General features: G+C 40.1%; 1 protein-coding gene across 1 annotated transcript; it reads left to right on the top strand.

The window, feature by feature from the left end:
- Position 1: 1 nt before the first annotated feature.
- On the top strand, positions 2-19,088 carry LOC134647954 (collagen alpha-1(IV) chain). Its single transcript, XM_063502347.1, has 12 exons — positions 2-118; positions 293-329; positions 7,066-7,440; positions 7,732-7,974; positions 8,379-8,600; positions 8,789-9,094; positions 9,395-9,865; positions 10,873-11,256; positions 13,815-14,271; positions 14,743-16,260; positions 16,775-18,006; positions 18,582-19,088. The coding sequence occupies exons 1-12, from the start codon at positions 99-101 to the stop codon at positions 18,843-18,845; spliced, it is 5,529 nt and encodes a 1,842-aa protein (XP_063358417.1). The 5' UTR covers positions 2-98; the 3' UTR covers positions 18,846-19,088.
- Positions 19,089-20,696: the final 1,608 nt, after the last annotated feature.

Here is a 20,696-nt window from a genome sequence, read left to right as displayed (position 1 = left end):
GCGCCGGCCGCGGCCGCCCGAGCCGAGCGCTCCTTAGTATCCCGTCCCGGCACTAACTGCGCGCGCGCACGGGACTCAGGCGCTGCGCGCTCCGGGACATGGCGGTCCACTTGCTATGGTGAGCGTACAAATATTCTAAACTTGGAATTGCGAAATTCTAAACATACAAAGGCGACACTAATTTTTTTCCAAAAATAAACTATGCAATTTTATTTTAAAAAGTTTTAAAATTCATAGTTTAAATAAGTTAAAAGAAATACTGGTAAGTAAAGTATTACATTTTATTTCGCAGTTTGGTGGCCGCGCTGCCCCTAATTGGAGTCAACTCGGTAAGTTTTTTTTATTTAAATTACAAGTTGTTTTTTTATTAGAATTTGGTGAAAGTGATTAAAATCTCATAAAAAGTAGCGGGAATGCGGCGGGCGCGGGTCTGGAGCCGCGGCGACCGCCGGCCGGGTTTACTCCTCCTTTTGCAATTTCTGCCAAATGCGAACATTTGGTCAAAGTCATCTTCAAACAGTTCAGAGAAAAATATTAACATACAATGTGCGTCTTTCAACTTACAAAATAAAATTCATTTTTTTATGACAAATAGTAAATGCAATTGTAGACTATACAATCTTATAAAGAAGATTAAATGTAATAATTAAATAGATCAAACCCGAGACCGACAAAGTTTATCAATTCTCGGATGTAATGCGCCGGTATTGCGCAAAACTATATGTATAACACTTCCAGTTTTACAAAGCGCGTGTAAAATAGGTACACATACCTACAAAAATTAAGTAACATTTTATTTTTGTTTAGTATTTTAGTAATTATGTATTTTTCAGTTAAACAGTTATGCTTATGTGACCTAAACTTTTGCATCATTTAATGTATGTGCATGAATCTATGTATTCATAAAATGCGACGAGGACCTCTTTTAATTAAATTTGGTTTTGATTTATGTTTCAACTATACCTACCTTCCGCCCTGGGGGAACCTGCAATTCATTATCCAACAAATCTCGGATAGGAAAATACATCTAAAAATCAGATTGGAAATAGTAAATGAATTATATTAATAATTAAATAAATAAGACATGCTTCCATATGTATATGAAAACATATACAGACGGGTTATAAATACGTCAAATTAAATTTTAAACCTTGTACAGGTTTATGATTAAGTATAACCATGCGTTCATTGTTGAAAGAACATTTATCTGATGGTGACATCCGTTAACTTTTTTTATGTAATTAGGTATACGATGTAAAGTGGAGGTCAAATATATAAATATCTCCAGAAACTGATTACGCATACGCGGGCACAGGCTGTGTGGCTCGCGCACTGGCCGACTGATAACCGCCACAATTCTCGATTAACATACTTTATACAGGATGGATTGTTAAGTGTAACCATGTTAATTATTCTGTAAATATCTTTAAACTGACATTGAAAGTAACTTGCCGAAATCAACTTTTTAAATATAAATATTACATTATCGTTCAAATATATTCAGTATGACGTTCGTAGAGAGGTTTTAGTTAAAAAGACCTAGTGCCGTTACGTAGTAAATATGTAAGTTTAACCGTTGGCATATTATGATTAATATCTGGGTGACCGAGCTTCGCTCGGAAAACATAAAACTCGAAAATGCGCGTTTTCCCAGAGATAAGACCTAGCTAGAACGATTTTTCGCCCCCGAAAACCCCTGTATAGCAAATTTCATCTAAATCGTTAGAGCCGTTTCCGAGATCCCCGAAATATATATATATATATATATATATATATATATATATAAATAAATAAATAAATAAACAAGAATTGCTCGTTTAAAGGTATTAGATAATAATTATGATTATGACTTATGAGCTGAGATAATATGAGTTCCTTTAATTTCGCCTCAAATTTTAAAAAACAATTTAATCATTCATTATTCGTATTTTTTTATTTGCGTAAGATAGTACATGTAGGTTCATATAAGATTACACATGGGAATCAACTACCTCGTCGCATAGTGACATGCAAATAATATTGGTCTTAATCTATTTCATCAAAATAATTAAATATTGTAGGTAATTACATTAGAAAAAATTGCATTGCCACCAACCAAACCGCTCAAATAAGTACGAAAGACAGACATACAGACACAGAGGGCCTAGGTACCGCCAACATCGAAAAATCGAAAATGGTTACATATCTGCCTCTCAACCCTTCTTGCATATTCGAGCGATAGAGAGATATAAGTCGATAGCAATTTTAGATTGTTTGTTTTTATTTAATTGAAAATGCAAAAACATGTTTGACATTTATCACGGTTCATGAGATACAGCCTGGTGAAAGACAGACGGACGGACAGACAGTCAGACGGACTGTGGAGTCTTAGTAATAGTGTCCCGTACTTACCCTTTGGGCATTCAAAACAAAAATATATGTAGTTAAGTTACCTAGTTATTGTAAAATATCATCATAAATACTTACGTACCTCTAAAGTGAATACGAACCCTAGCACTTAATATTTTTTTATGCAAGGACGTACAATTTTTTTAATGTTTCGTAAAGAAGGTGAAGGTGAAGGTTTTTTTTTGTCTGTAATGGTATGCTTCTAATCAGGATCTGATGATGTTAAATTGGAGAATTCGAGGGAACTCGTTTATTATTTGGGTACTTTAATTCGAGCATTTGCACTTGAAAAGCATCATTGGGTGAATCATAAAAATATTATAATTATATAAATACCTAATTTTAAAACTATTCTGTGAAGTCGGTTCTTTTTTAGGGTTCCGTACCCAAAGGGTAAAAACGGGACCCTATTACTAAGACTCCGCTGTCAGTCCGTCCGTCCGTCCGTCCGTCCGTCCGTCTGTCAGCAGGCTGTATCTCACGAACCGTGATAGCTAGACAGTTGAAATTTTCACAGATGATGTATTTCTGTTGCCGCTATAACAACACATACTAAAAACAGAATAAAATAAAGATTTAAGTGGGGCTCCCATACAACAAACGTGATTTTTGACCGAAGTTAAGCAACGTCGGGCGGGGTCAGTACTTGGATGGGTGACCGTTTTTTTGCTTGTTTTGCTCTATTTTTTGTTGATGGCGCGGAACCCTCCGTGCGCGAGTCCGACTCGCACTTGGCCGGTTTTTTCTTAATACAGGCGTTATAGGTAGGCACTAGGGTTTGTATGGGTCTGAGTTTGTATGGCGAGAACCGGGAATTCCCGGGAATTCCCGGTTCTCGCCATACAAACTCAGTACCGGGAGCAAACCCTAGTAGGCACTACCACGAGTCAACCACCTCTTAATATTTTATACAATACCTAATAATGCTTATTGCACAATCAGTAATCACTACTAATATGTACTATCGGTACCTATACGGAAACTAGTGTTCGTTTACAAAAGAAAGCACATGCAGCTAAATATCAAGTTACATATTCAGAATGCAACACGTATGTAACTACCTAACATATGCACCGTGCTATTAAAAACTCACCGGCATACTAGCAAGCTCCTATATGCTTAAACTGCAGCACTAGTTAAAATGTATGTCTAATCCAGATGTTGTAGGTACCTAAACAGTAGGTAAACATAATTAAAATGTGGTCAAAAGAAATTAAGTCAAGTTAGGTATATCGAGCTTAGTTACTATTATTATGATAATACTATTACTTATTCTGTGCTATTATAGTATGCGGCACCGTAGGCAGTAAATTGTAATTTTCATAAATAGATACACTAAATACCTACAAAACAATCCGTTTCTGTTTTTAGGGTTTCGTACCTCAAAAGGAACAACGGAACCCTTATACACACTCGCTTCACTTTGTTGTCCGTCTCTCTGTCAGTGTCAAGCAAGACCCTTTATCTCAGGAACATGTGGAAGTATAGAGTTGAAATTAAAACCAGGTCTACAGTCCCTTTTGACGCTGTGAAAAAGTGTTTTCATCTCTCCTGTTCGGAAAGTTCACCTTTCATTGCTCTGGTTCAAAATGGATTTTTCAAGTGATTCGAGTGACTTAAACATAGAATTAACTCCTGAATCTGTTAAAGAAGAAGCAAAAACAGTGGTTGATAATATTTTACCTCCATACAAAGATACCTAAAGGCATACGAGCACTTCATGAATTGGAGAAGCGTTAAAAAAGTGATGTCGCTGTCGGAAAACGTATTTTTGGTTTATTTCAGTGAAATGTCTAAATCATTACAACCTTCTACACTTTGGAGCAATTACTCTATGCTTAAATCGCTTATGTGAAATTGAAAAACTTCATAAATACTTAGGTACCAATCCAGTAATAAACCTACATTTCTCGTGTATGACTTTCCTCATAGTCGAAATGAAAAGTAGAGTGTTTAACTCGGGTAAAAGTAACCATCTCACCCTCGAACTGTTGGCGCTCGAACGAAGAGAGAGCGCCAAAATATCTCAGGTGAAATGGTTCACTTTCCACCCTTGGTCAACAATCTACTATTTATTCACTATGACAGGAGGTAAATATGAGAAGCTTAAGTTGCACATTCTGAACATTAAAAAAAAAAATATTTATGAAGGAAAATGTACAAAACAATACCATTGCCAAGAAAAATTATGTTTTTTTACATAATATTAACATTATCACAAATATTATAGGGAAAATATAAACACTTTTTTTTAATAATAATGATTTAACCGCCTTTTGCGTGTATTTATTAGGTACTCTTGAAATTTCTTTGAGATTACAGAATTATCACTAAAAACTAACATATATACACACTAACATTAGTAGATTGTTAACCAAGGGTGGAAAGTGAACCACTCCACCCGAGATATTTTGGCGTTCCAATAGTTCGAGGGTGAGACGGTTACTTTTACCCGAGTTAAACACTCTACTTTTCATTTTGACTATGAGGAAAGTCAAACACTAGAAATGTAGGTTTATTATTGGTAAGTATATTTCTTTAGAACAAATTATTAACAGATATATAGGTTAATCCATTTTGAACCAGAGCAAGTAATGTCTCAACAGTTTATTTAGTACCAATACCTATTCCCGCCTTTTCCTAATTAGTTTTTTTTCTATTTTATTATTTTCATAAAAATAAAAATGTTGATACTGCCAGAATATTTATTATTGTGTATAAAAATTATACTACTTGTATTTAATATTTAAATGTGTAAAATAAACATAAATATTTGTTAATAAATTAATGTAAATGACAATGAATGTTTATTAAAATATTATCATTACATTACATTTATTCATATAGTTTCACTTTTTTTAAGGCGCGTATATATAGCTGGTCAACCAAATCTTGTCAGTAAAAAAGGCGCGGAATTCTAATTTTCTATGGGACGATATCCCTTCGCGCCTACATTTTTCAAATTTGCCGCCTTTTTCAACTGTCAATATCTGGTTGACCAAGTATACATTAAGGGCATTTCAGACACATCCCAATTTAAGATCGGATTGTCTATGGCGGCCATACTCTAAGTGTGTTCCGCGGAACCCTAGGGTTCCGCGACACCCCTGCAGGGTTTCCGCAAGAATTTAGAACACTATGCTTTAGTCGCCTCGAAAATTTTTACTATGCCGAGTATGCCGCCAGCCCGCCACCGTATTGTAGGGTTCCATCAAGTATTTCGCTTTCCAAAAGGGTTCCGTCAAAAGAACCGCTCGTCTATGGTTTTAAATTTTTTTCCGATCAAAATGTAAACGGCGCCAATTTCAGTCATGCGGAAGTTAAGTCAGTAAATAGGAACAAAAAAAAAACTATCCTCATCCTTTTCTTTTGGGTGCTAGTACTAGTGTAAGACAAAGATAGTATGATTCTCTCTGTCTATGTTTGAAATCAAACAGACGTTTGACACACTATAATATGGCATATATGGCTGTTAGCCGTTGCTTGAAGTAAAAATAAAAAAAAAAACAACGGGTTGCACTCCGGGAGTGCCGACAGAAGTGAAAACTCAATGACTAGTCCAAAATGTCTGCAGCACTATGTATAATTGACCCATCCTCCTTTCTATTGAAAAACTTTAGTTCAGAAATTGCTCGTCAGTGACCTCAAATTTGTAGCGTTAATATGGCGTTAATTGTTTAAAATTCGAATAGAAATTGTAAAGTTACCTTGCAGACCTCACATCTAAATATATTTGGTCATGATATTTTGAGTTTTATTCACCAGTACTAGAGTTCACTTTTATTAGCGATTTCATCAAGATGTAGCTTTATTGAATTATGTTTTAGTGATATGAAGTTAGAATGTAATGTAACTGTGAGATCCTCATATTTCAGCCCGTACAAGATTCTAATCTTGTACGGGCTGAAATATGAGGATCTCACAGTTACATTACATTGAACTTTATTGCTTAATATAAAAGTCCAGTTTTAAATAATTGACCTGATTATAATACGTTATGACTAAAGTTCTTTGGCGAATAAAAACGAAACAGCAGGCTGAGGCATACATTTTCGCCGCGCGGTAGAAAGAGAGGGTTACGTCTTACGCCTTACGACTTACGGTCACGTGACACCTGTTACGAGTTTAACATTTTTTCCCATCACAAAAAGTGCACAGCGCCGCTAAAGAAGTTTTCACTTCAAAAATATTTCCACCCTAGGGTGGGAAATGCAATTTTCCACCCAGTTATCAGCCTATGAAAGGTGAACTTTCCGAACAGGAGAGATGAAAAATATATGTATATAACATTAGGTCGCGCCTATTTATTATTGAGCCTATTTGCTAACTATACCTAGGTACTTATTATATTTCTATTAGTCAAAAACGTTTCACGTTTCATGTTTATAGTTGCATGAAATAATTGAAAGTTTCTCGGTTTAGCTCGCGAGTTAAATGAACTTACATTTGACCGGTTTTTTAACCATCACACAAAACATTGTCGGCTAGTCGTCTTTGTATTTCTTTTGTAAATTTCCTATTCACTTGGGAATACTTATTTAGTTAGGTACATTGTAAGCTACTTCACGACAGTTAGATATCCCCAGGGCGTTTAAATCGATCCATTTATTTAACTACACAACTTAAAAAAAAAGAGAATTGTAAATTGACCTGACTAATACGTGTATTATTTTTCAGCAAGATGATTCGTGGTACGCTCAGAGGAACGAAGTAAATTCTAACCCCGGATACTATCCCGCGGGAAGCTATCCAACGAGGAACACATACCCTCAGTATCCTGACGCATCTAGAGACATATACCCCCAGTACCCAGATGCGTCTAGGAACTCATACCCTCAATACCCGGACGCATCTAGGAACTCATATTCGGACCCGAGGTACAATAACTACGAGGCGTCGCCGTCCCAGCAGCCAGGGCCGCAGCCGCCGGCCGCGCGCGAGCCCTATGGCGCCCACTACGACCCTATCACCAAGCAGCGCGTTACGCCGCACCCGAACTGCACGACGCGCGCCTCTTGCCAACCTTTGTGTCTTGCGCAGAAAGGCGCTAAGGTATGAAATTACTTGCACCTATTACTTTATCCAAATTAATTTAATTGGGTCAGTTGGTACCTACTAGACTAAGTGGCTGTAATAACAAATATTTTGATGCAGCAACTAATAGCGGCATTTTTTATGTGTAACCCATTCCAAATTCTAATAGTGTAGAAGGTTTAGTGCTAAACTTCGTTTTTAATTATTTTATATCCTAATAGCAATTACTACCTAGTTATTTTTTACTAAATGATTAGATTTCGATTTGATTGTCTAATATGTCTTTATAATTATGATTTATTTTTTCAGGGAAAACAAGGTTCTTTCGGTCCGCCTGGACCTTCAGGATTACCTGGGCACGAGGGACCTGAAGGACCCTCGGGTCCGAAAGGTCAAAAAGGAGAAATTGGTTCAGTAGGCCCTCGAGGGCCTAAAGGTGATAGAGGAAAACCTGGTCAACAGGGATTCCAAGGTTTTGCGGGACGTCCTGGACTACAAGGTGACCCGGGCAGAGCCGGCGACCGGGGCAGAGATGGTTGCAATGGTACAGACGTAAGTATACCTACCTATTTTGTAATTAAACTCATTAATTTGCTTTATGTGCTTTAAATTGTCAATTTCTGTACAAAGGCTTAGCACTTTTCTCGGTTGCATCCTGAAGGATTCCAGGGTCCTCTTTGGCGACCTAATTATCTAATAGAGCGAATGATATTTCGTATCTAAGATATAAGAAATTCATGGTACTTGCTGGGGTTGGACAGAAACATAAGCATCTTTTATGCAATTATTAATTTTTGTTAACTAACTTGGTAACTAAAAGATTTTTTTTAAATAAAATAATATTAAACAATGAATAAAAATAGTTTCTGCTCGATGGCACAACTAATACATATTCCTTTGTTGCGTTTTATTACAAGCACATTGCTTTTGCGTTTTAATCGTCAAGATTTGTTTAGGGTGATGCGGGTCCTCAAGGCGAGAGGGGGTATCCAGGACCTCGCGGTTTTCCGGGTACTCCGGGATCAAAAGGAGACAAGGGAGAATCGGCAGCCGTCGGAAGATATCCAAAGGGTGACAAGGGAGAGCCTGGGTCTGCCGGACAGCAGGGTCCCGTCGGTCCCATCGGACCCACAGGGGAGCCCGGCCCGCAAGGATTACTAGGTCGACCAGGCTACACGGTAACTATATGTATATACGTTCAGTCCTCAGTACAAGATTTCTAAAGTACCTACTATAAATATTTACAAGTAGCTTAATGCTAAAGATAGTAAATCTACTGGTATTGCTGCCACAGTTATTATTTATGTACCCAAGTTTGTGTTAACGTGCGTTTATCCACCACACTAATTAATATTTCAAATTGCAGGGATCACCAGGTCAACCAGGTGAAAAAGGTGCTAAGGGTCCAAAAGGTTTATCGATAAAAGGTGACAAAGGTGACAGAGGAGACCAAGGCAAGAAGGGTCAGGCTTGTTCGGAAAAACCTTTACATGTGGAAGTAGAGAAAGGAGCCATCCTGGGAACTCAAGGTGACAAAGGAGATAAAGGTACAAAGGGTGAACCAGGGATGCAGGGTGAAAAGGGATATACGGGAGAAACAGGCGAACAAGGATTAGCCGGTCTGGTAGGACCAAAAGGAGAGAAGGGTATTCGTGGAAACACTGGTGAGCGAGTAAGTACAATGATAATGGATATTTATTGAATAATTTTACGGTTTAGACTCATTTGTTTTAAGTCACCCGCGCGACATAAATTCTATGGATATTTATTGTAAGAAAATGTACCTAATTTCACTGGACATCAATAACAATACAATACAATACAAATACTCTTTATTGCACACCTCATTACAGAAAACAATACGGATAATACAGGAAGAAGAGGTTAAACAACAGGCGGTCAATAACATTTTCCCTTTATCAATTTCAAATATTAAATGAACATTTAGTTAAGCTATTTGTCACAATTACAGGGTCGAGTCGGTCAGTTTGGTGCAAGTGGACAAAGAGGACAAAAAGGTGACAGAGGTAACGAAGGGCTGAGAGGTCGTGATGGCAGACCCGGATCAAAGGGAGAGCCGGGCAAAGACGGAGGTCCAGGGTTGAGAGGTCTTACCGGTGTGCCCGGGCCACCCGGTGGCAGCACAGGGTCAGTTGTTGGCCCTCCCGGTCCGATCGGACCTCGAGGTAATCCTGGCGGACCGGGTGCAAGAGGCACAGACGGAAATCCCGGAGAACCGGGCCGGCCCGGCCCGATGGGCCCACCCGGAGGACAGGGAGTCCCCGGCACACCAGGGCGAGAAGGCCCACCTGGAATGAAAGGCGACAAAGGAGATACTGGACCCGAAGGGAAACCTGGACCGGCTGGACTTCAGGGGTACAATGGACAGGACGGATACCCAGGGGAGAGAGGACAAAAGGGTGACAGTGGCATTTCGATTCCGGTAAGTTTACAGTGATATTATAAGTACCTCTTTATTGTTTCACCGAAATAGTTATTTGTTTTACATCATTATCATCATCATAAGATGAAGATTAAGAGTTTTGCTCTTGTTGGTGGAGTAATCACCAATCATTTCTTTCTTGTGCCAGTCTTTTAATTTCCTCATAATTTGTTTTACAAGGGGGCAAAATTGTTAAACCGCTCGTGCTAATATTGATACCTGCCCGAGCAAGCGAAAGGTTGCGAATTTGAACCAGGAGCGTAGCGAGTGGGTTGAAAACATGAATCTTGAGCGTTGCGAGGGTTTCAAGGCACGAGCGTTAAACTTTGCCACCGAGTGAAACACAACATTTTTCATCACACCAAACGACGAATATACGAACGGTAAAACATCAAACATAATCAAATCAAATAATTTCCAAATTAACGATATTAAGGGTCGGTTGCACCAAACTGTTCGTATCGTTAAAGAGCTCGTTAAAATTTTATGTATGGAAAGTTTCATAGTAAAGCGCCGGAGCGCGCCGGCTGACGTTGATCAGTCTCTCAAATGTGGTTGGTGCAACTGGCCCTAAATATTGATCATTCACAATCATCGTTTAACAGTCAATTCTACCAGCCTTATAAGGAAACAACTTAAAATTTGCATCAAATTGCTTTGCCACACATCAGGATAAAATACAACTTTCTCATTAGTTTTAGAACAAAGATTCGCAAATAGAATTTTGCACATTATATCATAAAGCTTTATTATCATTTATTAACGGTTAGCTATTAAATAAATTGTACTAAACTAGTTTGGCACAAGGAGCATAAAGCAAGGGGCATAAAAGCGGTAACCTCGGGAGTGCTTACCATCGTTACAAGTGTTAGCAAATTTATTGCAAAAAATCAACTGTGACCCACGATCCACTGTACCACCCCACTCTCGTCTTCCTTCTAGTATAATCACATCATACTATGAGATTAAACCTATGCAAAAGTGACTGCAAGTATTCTCTGTTTTAGGGTGATCGAGGACCAGGTGGACAACCAGGATTATCTGGACAGAAAGGTCAAAAAGGTGACCGAGGTTACCAAGGATTGAGAGGCTCTCCTGGTAATTCAACGTTAGGAACCCCGGGTATGCCTGGGGATGTCGGACCACGCGGAAGAAAAGGAGACAAAGGGAACCCAGGTCAACCAGGATATCCGGGTGAGCCGGGAACTAAGGGAGACAGAGGCGGTGTCTGCAACGACTGTAGACCGGGAACGCCCGGACAGAAAGGTGACCGAGGGTTTGATGGCATGCCCGGGACGCCGGGAGAGCGCGGCCCGCAGGGGCCCCCTGGCGTGCCCGGCCAACGCGGTCCCGACGGCCTTCATGGATTACCGGGAACACCAGGAGAACCGGTAAGTTACTATGTGATTTATATACTTTTGTTTACTTCAAGATAGAGTCCGGCTAATGAAAGTCGAACCTGAAAAAACGCGGCAATTTTAAAAAATCTGTAGCAGGCGGGATTACAAGGATTGCATAACTTTTACAGTTTTTACATCAAAGAGCCGCCTGCTACAGATTTTTTGAATTCATAGAAGGTAGGATTCTATAGAAGTGGTATACGCGTGCCTCCGTGAGGGACAAAACATACGCAATGCGACACTATTATTGGTCGAATTTATTTGTTGCCCACCATAATCCATACTAATTTACCTACGGTGGGGAATAAAAAAAATGTGAGACTGTGACAAGGACAAACAATAATAGCGCTTTCGCTGCTACTCCTACTGAAAGATACATAAGACTATCCCGTTCGGTCATTTCCCCCACCCCTCATGCCAGATCCAGTTATATACTAGATTCATGGCCGTGTTATTTCAGGTTCAACTTTCATTAGCCAGACTCTAGTTAGTCACCGTAACACTACCTTGCATACCAAGATACATATATGAAAGGATACCAAGCTAACAGTTTTGCTGACTGTACATGATCCATTTTACCAAACTACCGCATATTCATATGACAACGACGAAGGACAATGTTTTTCGATTATTTAAATAATAAGTACTTAATTTAAGTACATATGTCTGACTATGTTTTTAGCTCGTTCTGTAACTAGTCTAATCGCTTAGATAAAGGGTATAGCCGGGTAAGCATGGCCAAACTGCCCTTAGCGAAAAAAACAATTTCCTTTTACTGGATTATTAACCTATGTATATGTAGTGCTTTTACCAAATATTAAGCCTCAAATGCTTCAGATTTAAAAAAAAAAATGCAAAAAAAGAAAAATCATTTTTATTTTATTACAGCCAAAGTACTAATCCGATTTCTTTGTAATTTGGGTATGTTGTATATACAATTAAGGTCGCTTTCTGAAAAAAATAATATTGAATTATCTCTTAAAATAATAGTAAAAAATTTAGATGAAAATTTTCAGAAAAATAAAAAAAATACATGCGAGATAGCGACAGTTATCAAATTTACATATTTCATGTAGAATTTAATATTGTTTAACATATATTTTTTTCAAAAATTAAAATCGGGATTAACAGTGTTAAAAACTCGAATTTGTAACATCCCATAATACCTTCTCTTCATACAAAATAACTTGTACGTTATACTAGAAAGTTATATTCCCAACGCAATTTGAATTTAGAACGCGACTTATTTCGCTGAGCGCGGACCTTAAACTCCGTGGCTGTATGCGGCTAGGGCGAACGGCATTCAGAGATTTAAAAAGCGGCCAAGTGCGAGTCGGACTCGCCCATGAAGGGTTCCGTATTTAGGCGATTTATGACGTATAAAAAAAAACTACTTACTAGATCTCGTTCAAACCAATTTTCGGTGGAAGTTTACATGGTAATGTACATCATATATTTTTTTTAGTTTTATCATTCTCTTATTTTAGAAGTTACAGGGGGGGGGGACACATTTTACCACTTTGGAAGTGTCTCTCGCGCAAACTATTCAGTTTAGAAAAAAATTATATTAGAAACCTCAATATCATTTTTGAAGACCTATCCATAGATACCCCACACAAAACCCATACGGTTTGATGAAAAAAAAATTTTTGAGTTTCAGTTCGAAGTATGGGGAACCCCAAAAATTTATTGTTTTTTTTTTATTTTTGTGTGAAAATCTTAATGCGGTTCACAGAATACATCTACTTACCAAGTTTCAACAGTATAGTTCTTATAGTTTCGGAGAAAAGTGGCTGTGACATACGGACGGAGAGACAGACGGACAGACAGACAGACATGACGAATCTATAAGGGTTCCGTTTTTTGTCATTTGGCTACGGAACCCTAAAAAAAGCGCGGGAACAGGAAAATAGGCACGAATTTTATACAGAGCGTTAACGATTGAAAAATGTCTGTTCCTTTGATGAATAAAATACGTCACATTCTAAATTCAAATTCGTAAAGACTGCGTTCACAATATACTTCATTCGTTGATGACTACTTAGCTTTGCTTGTATGAAGAGAGAGTATTATGGGATGTTACAAATTCGAGTTTTTCACACTGTTAATCCCGATTTTAATTTTTGAAAAAAATATATGTTAAACATTATTAAATTCTACATAAAATATGTAAATTTAGTAACTGTCGCTATCTCGCACGTATTTTTTTTATTTTTCTGAAAAATTTCATCTTAATTTTTTACTATTATTTTAAGAGATAATTCAATATTATTTTTTTCAGAAAGCGACCTTAATTGTATATACAACATACCCAAATTACAAAGAAATCGGATTAGTACTTTGGCTGTAATAAAATAAAAATGATTTTTCTTTTTTTGCATTTTTTTTTTAAATCTGAAGCATTTCAGGCTTAATATTTGGTGAAAGCACTACATATACATAGGTTAATAATCCAGTAAAAGGAAATTGTTTTTTTCGCTAAGGGCAGTTTGGCCATGCTTACCCGGCTATACCCTTTTAACATACTAAAATATGAATGTCTGTTACAGGGTAAACAAGGTGACGATGGTCCAATGGGGCCTCCCGGAAGCCCTGGTCTGCCTGCAATGATACCGTCAAATCTCGTAAAAGGGCCTCCTGGAGAAAGGGGTGAACGAGGTCTCCCGGGTCTCAGAGGGCCAAAAGGAGACAAAGGACTTGCTGGTCCTCCCGGCAGTAAAGGCACAATAGGCATGCCAGGGTACAAGGGTGACCAAGGATTGTCCGGCGCCCCTGGAATCGACGGAACCCCAGGAAGACACGGTCGACCAGGTACCCCTGGTGCAAAGGGTCTTTCAATAAAGGGCGAGAAAGGTACCCCTGGAGAGCCCGGATTGTCAGGAGATAAAGGATTCCCGGGAAGAGTGGGTTTGAAGGGGGAACCTGGCCAGTGTCCTGCGAATTTACGGGAACTTACAAAAGGTGACAGAGGGGCGCCTGGCGCACAAGGACCGCCGGGACCAGCTGGTGAGTAATTAACTGGCTCTTTATATATTATTATCTATATTTGTTTTTGGAATAAGTCGCTATCGATACCAATCGATTCCTTACATTTTATTTAAAAAAATATTATATAGCAACCATATACATAAACGCAATATTTCACCGACAAAATCGCAATTTCCTTGTTTTCCATACATTGAAGCGGCTTCTAACGTCACATGATGACGTCACGATGTATTCCCATTTTCTATGAAGCGTTTCGTCAGTAAAGTGCGGTGCCAGACTTTGACCATCATTTGTGACTTTTGTATTGCTTTAAGACAATGAGTCCCATACAGACATTTGATCCTCAAAACAAACCTGATCGACTGATACCATTCATAAAAAATTGTCAAATACCCAATAGGGTAATAATAATGTATATGTTTAAAAAAATTGTTAGGTACCTATAAGTTATTTTCCTACCGCTGGTATCTGACTAATATCTGTTTACAGGCATACCTGGGGAAAAGGGAGACCAAGGCTACACAGGTCTAAAAGGAGATAAGGGTGAATTGGGTGCTCAAGGAAAAGAGGGACCAGTTGGGCCACGTGGTCTTCCAGGAGCTCGAGGCGAAAAAGGAGGCATGGGAATTATGGGCTCCCCAGGATCGCCCGGTGAAAAGGGCTTGAGAGGTATACCTGGTCTTCCAGGTACGAGAGGCCTTAAAGGAGACACTGGCATTTCTATGCCTGGGCCGCCTGGACCTTCGGGTAATGACGGACAAAAAGGTGACAGAGGTTTGAGAGGTGAACCTGGAAAGAACGGAAATGATGGACCACCCGGTTGGAATGGGCTTCCAGGCGAAAAGGGAGATAGTGGCCGACCAGGAATTGCAGGACCGCCTGGCACACAAGGTCTTAAAGGAGAACCTGGACCTGCAGGTCCACCTGGGATGAGTGGTATTCCGGGAACGCCTGGACCTATTGGCGACAAAGGGCAAGCGGGCTACCCTGGAATGCCCGGACAACCCGGAGTCATTGGCCTTCCTGGAAAGACAGGTGAACCGGGAATTCAGGGTCCTGATGGGCCTCGAGGTTTCCCTGGAAGACGAGGACCAGCTGGATTTCCTGGTACTCCCGGTCAAGATGGTGAACCAGGACAGAAGGGAGATAGGGGACCTCCTGGTTTCACTGGTGAACCAGGCACGCCTGGCATGGACGGCATCCCTGGTCTAGTGGGTGCTCCTGGTGAAAAAGGTGATCAAGGCTTTGAAGGGCCACCGGGACCGACTGGCCCAATGGGACCAAAAGGTGACAAAGGAGATAGAGGGTTCACGGGAGCTCAAGGCCCTAGAGGAGAACCAGCCTTACCTTCAGAAAAAGGACAGAAAGGAGAGCAAGGTTTAACAGGACTACGCGGTTTTACTGGAACACCAGGTAGAAATGGCACAAAAGGGGACAAGGGTAATGCAGGGTTCCCTGGATTTGGCAGACCTGGGCCCGCTGGAGAAAAAGGTGACGCAGGCTCGCCAGGTCCACAAGGGTTTACTGGAGAACCAGGGTTACCGGGCGATCGTGGATTTACTGGTGCCAGAGGCGAAAAGGGTGACATAGGTTTACCTGGCAACGATGGGTGGCCTGGAATAGACGGAAAGGATGGGTTACCGGGTAAGCCTGGCGACAGAGGTCTAACGGGTGCACCTGGCGCACTAGGCGAGAGAGGAGATACTGGAGAACCTGGGATGGACGGCATTAATGGGATAAATGGAAAAGATGGCCCGATCGGCCCACCAGGAGTTCCAGGACCTGTAGGATATCCTGGCCTTAAAGGCGAAAGAGGCTTGCCTGGTGTCGCGATAGACGTGAAAGGAGAAAAAGGAAACCAAGGTTTGCCAGGTGCCCCAGGCTACCCCGGGCAAAAGGGTGACAGAGGTTTCTCCGGAGAACCTGGTATGCCAGGCGACAAAGGGGAGATTGGATACGAAGGAGAGAAGGGTTCAACTGGACAATATGGATTCCCAGGAGATAAGGGTAAGTTGTTACCTTACTATTTTTTACAAATGTCATTTATCTTCGCTATTTCTTCTCTTTTTAGGGTTCCTTACCTCAAAAGGAAAACAACGGAACCCTTATAGGATCACTCGTGCGTCTGTCTGTCTATCTGTTTGTCAAACCATTCTCCCCCCTTCCCCCATCCCCAATTATCTCCGAAACTACTGGATCAACATTTTGAAAAAATAAATAGAATAATGGTAATGGTTTAATTGATTGGCCTAGCTGACATGTAAAATTTAGCTCGGCTTTTAGGTAGTAAAACGTATTTACGTCGGTTTTGTTTCAAGGAATAGTCGTGTTCGTGTATGATTCTTGGAATACATGATATTTTATTTTCATACCCGGTTGTTAAGGGCTAATTTGTTATGAATGAACTGTATTTTCTTTATACATAGGTACTTGAAAACAAATACGCCTTATGTTTACCTATTTATTAATTGTCTCTGTATAATTTAACCTTTTAAACTCATAAACAACATTTAATTGACAGGTGACACTGGACCTGCTGGACCTTCTGGCCTGCCTGGATTAACAATTAAAGGGGAGAAGGGTCTTCACGGTATTCCTGGCAAACACGGACGTCCTGGGCCACAGGGCGCCCCCGGAGACAAGGGTGACCGAGGCTTAACAGGTCTTCCGGGACCTTCAGGTTTCGCCGGGACTCCGGGCCGACCGGGAGATCGCGGCGAGAAGGGTGACCAGGGCATGGAAGGCGTTGCCGGCCCGCCCGGCTTCGACGGACCACCGGGTCAACCTGGCCCTCGTGGTTTTACTGGCATCAAAGGTGAAAGGGGTGAAAAGGGCGAGACCGTGATGGGATATCCAGGTGAAAAAGGAAACCAAGGGCCCCCAGGCGAGCCAGGAATGCCAGGATTACCCGGGGTGAAGGGTGATGGCGGAATCGACGGGCGTGATGGACCGCCAGGAGAGCCAGGTGTACCAGGTGAAAAGGGCGATCGAGGATTCAAGGGCTTCCCTGGGCAGCCAGGTATGCAGGGCATTAAGGGTGACAAAGGAGAGTCAGGACAGGTCGTACTCGGACCTAAAGGAGATCGGGGACCCCCTGGTTTCTCTGGAATAAACGGCCAACCTGGTGAAAACGGTATGCCCGGCCCGCCTGGCATGGACGGTATCAACGGAGAAAAGGGCGACAGAGGCATGACGGGGCCGCCGGGTCCGTCCGGCCCACCTGGCGAAACTGGAGCTCCGGGATACCAAGGTGACCGTGGCGAAATAGGTTTATCGGGAGAACCCGGCCCGCCCGGAATTCCCGGACAATCATGTACCAGTACAGACTTTATGACTGGAATACTCCTGGTGAAGCACAGTCAAAGTGATATTATCCCTCAATGTGAACCTGGCCATATCAAACTATGGGAAGGCTATTCGCTATTATACATAGACGGTAATGAAAAGTCCCATAATCAAGATTTAGGTTACGCTGGATCTTGCGTAAGAAAATTCAGTACAATGCCATTCATGTTTTGTGACGTGACTGGAACGTGTAACTACGCCAGTAGAAACGACCGCAGTTACTGGCTGGCGACTGGCAGGCCGACGTTGATGATGCCCGTGGAGGGAACTGCCATTCAGGAGTACATTTCAAGATGCGTTGTTTGCGAAGCGCCGACGAATGTAATTGCTGTACACAGCCAAACTGACATCGAACCTCCCTGTCCAGGAGGCTGGAGCTTGTTATGGGCGGGATACAGTTTTGTTATGGTAAGTAGATACTTAATGTACTTATACAATATCGACAATATCACATAAAATAAACCGAACCAAACCGACGTTTACATTAGGATCAGATATCCCCGCAGCACAGTTAGTGCGCTCAATTGGCTGCTGTAAAAGCTGCCTATGAGCTTGGGGCTTTAACAGATATGCCACTGTCTAAAATTTTAACAAAAAATCTAGTTCAATTGAGCCAAAATTTGGGATCATGAAAAAGCCCCGGTCACTTTCTAGACCCAACCTAACCTAACCTAACCAGTCATTAATATGGCCATATTAATATGACTTGGGCCATATTAGTATACTGTACACTATATTAATAATAATAATATAATTTCTTTATTCAGATAACTTATGATCCATTGGTGTTAGGTACAAAGTGACTTAAAATTTATTGTTAATATTTAAAATACTACATAAGTTATAAATAAATGAAATTAAAATTTACAATAAATTAAATTAATAAAAATTAAAAATTAGTAAAATCACAATAAATAAATAAAATCAAATAAAATCGATAAAATTAAAATGATTGGATATTGATTGGAGCACTTTGTCAACAGCACACTGGCGCCGGCGCGCAGGGCGGCGGCCAGGCGCTGGCCAGCCCCGGCTCGTGCCTGCAGGACTTCCGCGCCACGCCGCTTATCGAGTGCAACGGCGAGGCCGGCACCTGCCACCACTTCGCCAACCTGCTCAGCTTCTGGCTCACGGTCATCGACGAGAGCGCCGCCTTCGGCGCGCCGCCGCGGCGAGCCACGCACAAGGGAGACTTCAACTCGCGCTCTCAAGTGTCTCGATGCGCAGTGTGCATCAAGAACTCATAATTCTATACGTATGTTTTCACTCGTGGACAGTATACTTAAGGCGACCCTAGTTGTGTATGCTACTTACAACATAATACCAAAAAACTACACGGGGCAAACTAGGTACTTTAATCAGTTCAATATATATGGTGTAATTTTAACTAGAACCGGTCATTGGCATCATATAATTCTTAATGCGGTTACGTTTTAAACACGCTGCCTGTGACAAGATCCCGCAGGTAGGTACCTAATCTTGTGAAGAGAACACTTTAATGTATATTTAATAATTTATAAATACGATGAACGCATACATACTATTTCATTTTATTAAAACAATGCTTAGTTTTTCAGAGGGCTCGCGTCTCTTATGAATAAAATAGCGTCTTTGGTTTTCTAAGTTATCTCGTTTATAAATATGCGTATTCGGGCCTAATTAAAGTAAACCCCGCCGCCGCCGCGTGAACCCTAGTCACGAAACTATAGATGGCTTGTTGCAATGCAAGGCGTTGATGAGCAAAACAGTTAATCTCAAGCACATGTAAAAATAATTCTTAGCACATACGAGTATCCACCAGTAGGCAACTCAGATGGTATTCATTTTATCACGAAACGAAGACCAGCCCACAAACATGGATCTTAGACTAGTCTATTTGGTTAAAACGAACCGTTTTCTAGGCGTAATTTAATTTTTGAATTTCATGACAGATGTGTTCTTGGCCTACTGAGGCATATCGAAAATCTCGAACGCTAAATTTTAATAATAGGGATTATTACACATGTTGAATTTTATAACAAAATCTAGTAAAATAGATAGCAAACGAGCAATTTATCACAATAATGTGGATATTAAAATAAAATATTGAAAAATTACAAAATTACAGGACCTGAAAGTTTCAAAATTTAAGTTTTTTTTAACTTCCAAAAACGATAAAAGTAAGGGTACCATTCGATTCCTTACATTTCATCCAAAAAAATATTCTACTACATACATAAATGCAATATTTCACCGACAAAAACGCAATTTTCTTGTTTTGTCCATACTACAAGATGGGCGATGACGTCACGGCCTCTGGCCGTTTTGTATAGGGCGTTTCGCGAGTGAAGTGCGACTGTCGGCCTTTGACTACAATTTCTGACTTTTGTGTTACTTTAATGCAATGGGTCCCGTATAGACATTTGATCCTAAAAACAATCCCGATCGATTGATACTATAAAAAAAAATTTCAATAGGGTTCCTTTTATTTTTCCGTAAGCCTCAATTGAGATCTCAATTGTGAGTTTCCATGTTATGTTATAAGTTAAACGTGTTCCTGTTTTGAATAGGGTAAATAAAGCCAAAAACACCAAAGTTTGTTTAATAGTTAGGATGAATGATATCGTAAGTAGAATTAATGTAAATGTCTTTATAGATTATTTTTTATTTATATGGAGTTATTCAACTTGATCCTGATATTTGGGTTTCTCATTTAATTTGGAAAAAGAAAGTGTTTCGATTTCCTAATGGGATCAGTCCAAAGTAAAAGTGCTTAGTAACAGTTACTAAACTTCTTAACCCAGTTTGAACGACATAGATCAAGTTGTAAGGAAATATCTATAAGAAGATAGTTGTAACCACATTACTTATGATAGATGATAATACGCTTGTGATAATTTAAATGTGCCTTAATCTGTATATAATACACAACCAATACCACGTCACTTTCAAATTCACTGTTATGTAATGTTAAACTATTACTTGAACACAATGTATAGGTATATACTCTTATATCTTGTATCTAATATAATGGTAATTATTAGGTATTTCATATTCTTGAGAAATATGTGTAGTGAAGATAAATGTTGATACAAGCACTGCCATTGTAGATAATGTTT

The sequence above is a fragment of the Cydia amplana genome, chromosome 5, assembly GCF_948474715.1.
Source record: "Cydia amplana chromosome 5, ilCydAmpl1.1, whole genome shotgun sequence".
Taxonomy (NCBI): Eukaryota; Metazoa; Arthropoda; class Insecta; order Lepidoptera; family Tortricidae; genus Cydia; species Cydia amplana.
Note: the sequence above shows the minus strand (reverse complement) of the source record. Positions and strands in the feature narration are given on the sequence as shown.

Bases quoted from the DNA above. Each gene is read 5' to 3' on its own strand.
- LOC134647954 (XM_063502347.1), top strand. From the start codon at position 99: ATGGCGGTCCACTTGCTATG. The intron at 16,261-16,774 runs GTAAGTTGTTAC...TTTAATTGACAG, and splicing joins TGGATTCCCAGGAGATAAGG to GTGACACTGGACCTGCTGGA. The intron at 18,007-18,581 runs GTAAGTAGATAC...CTTTGTCAACAG, and splicing joins CGGGATACAGTTTTGTTATG to CACACTGGCGCCGGCGCGCA.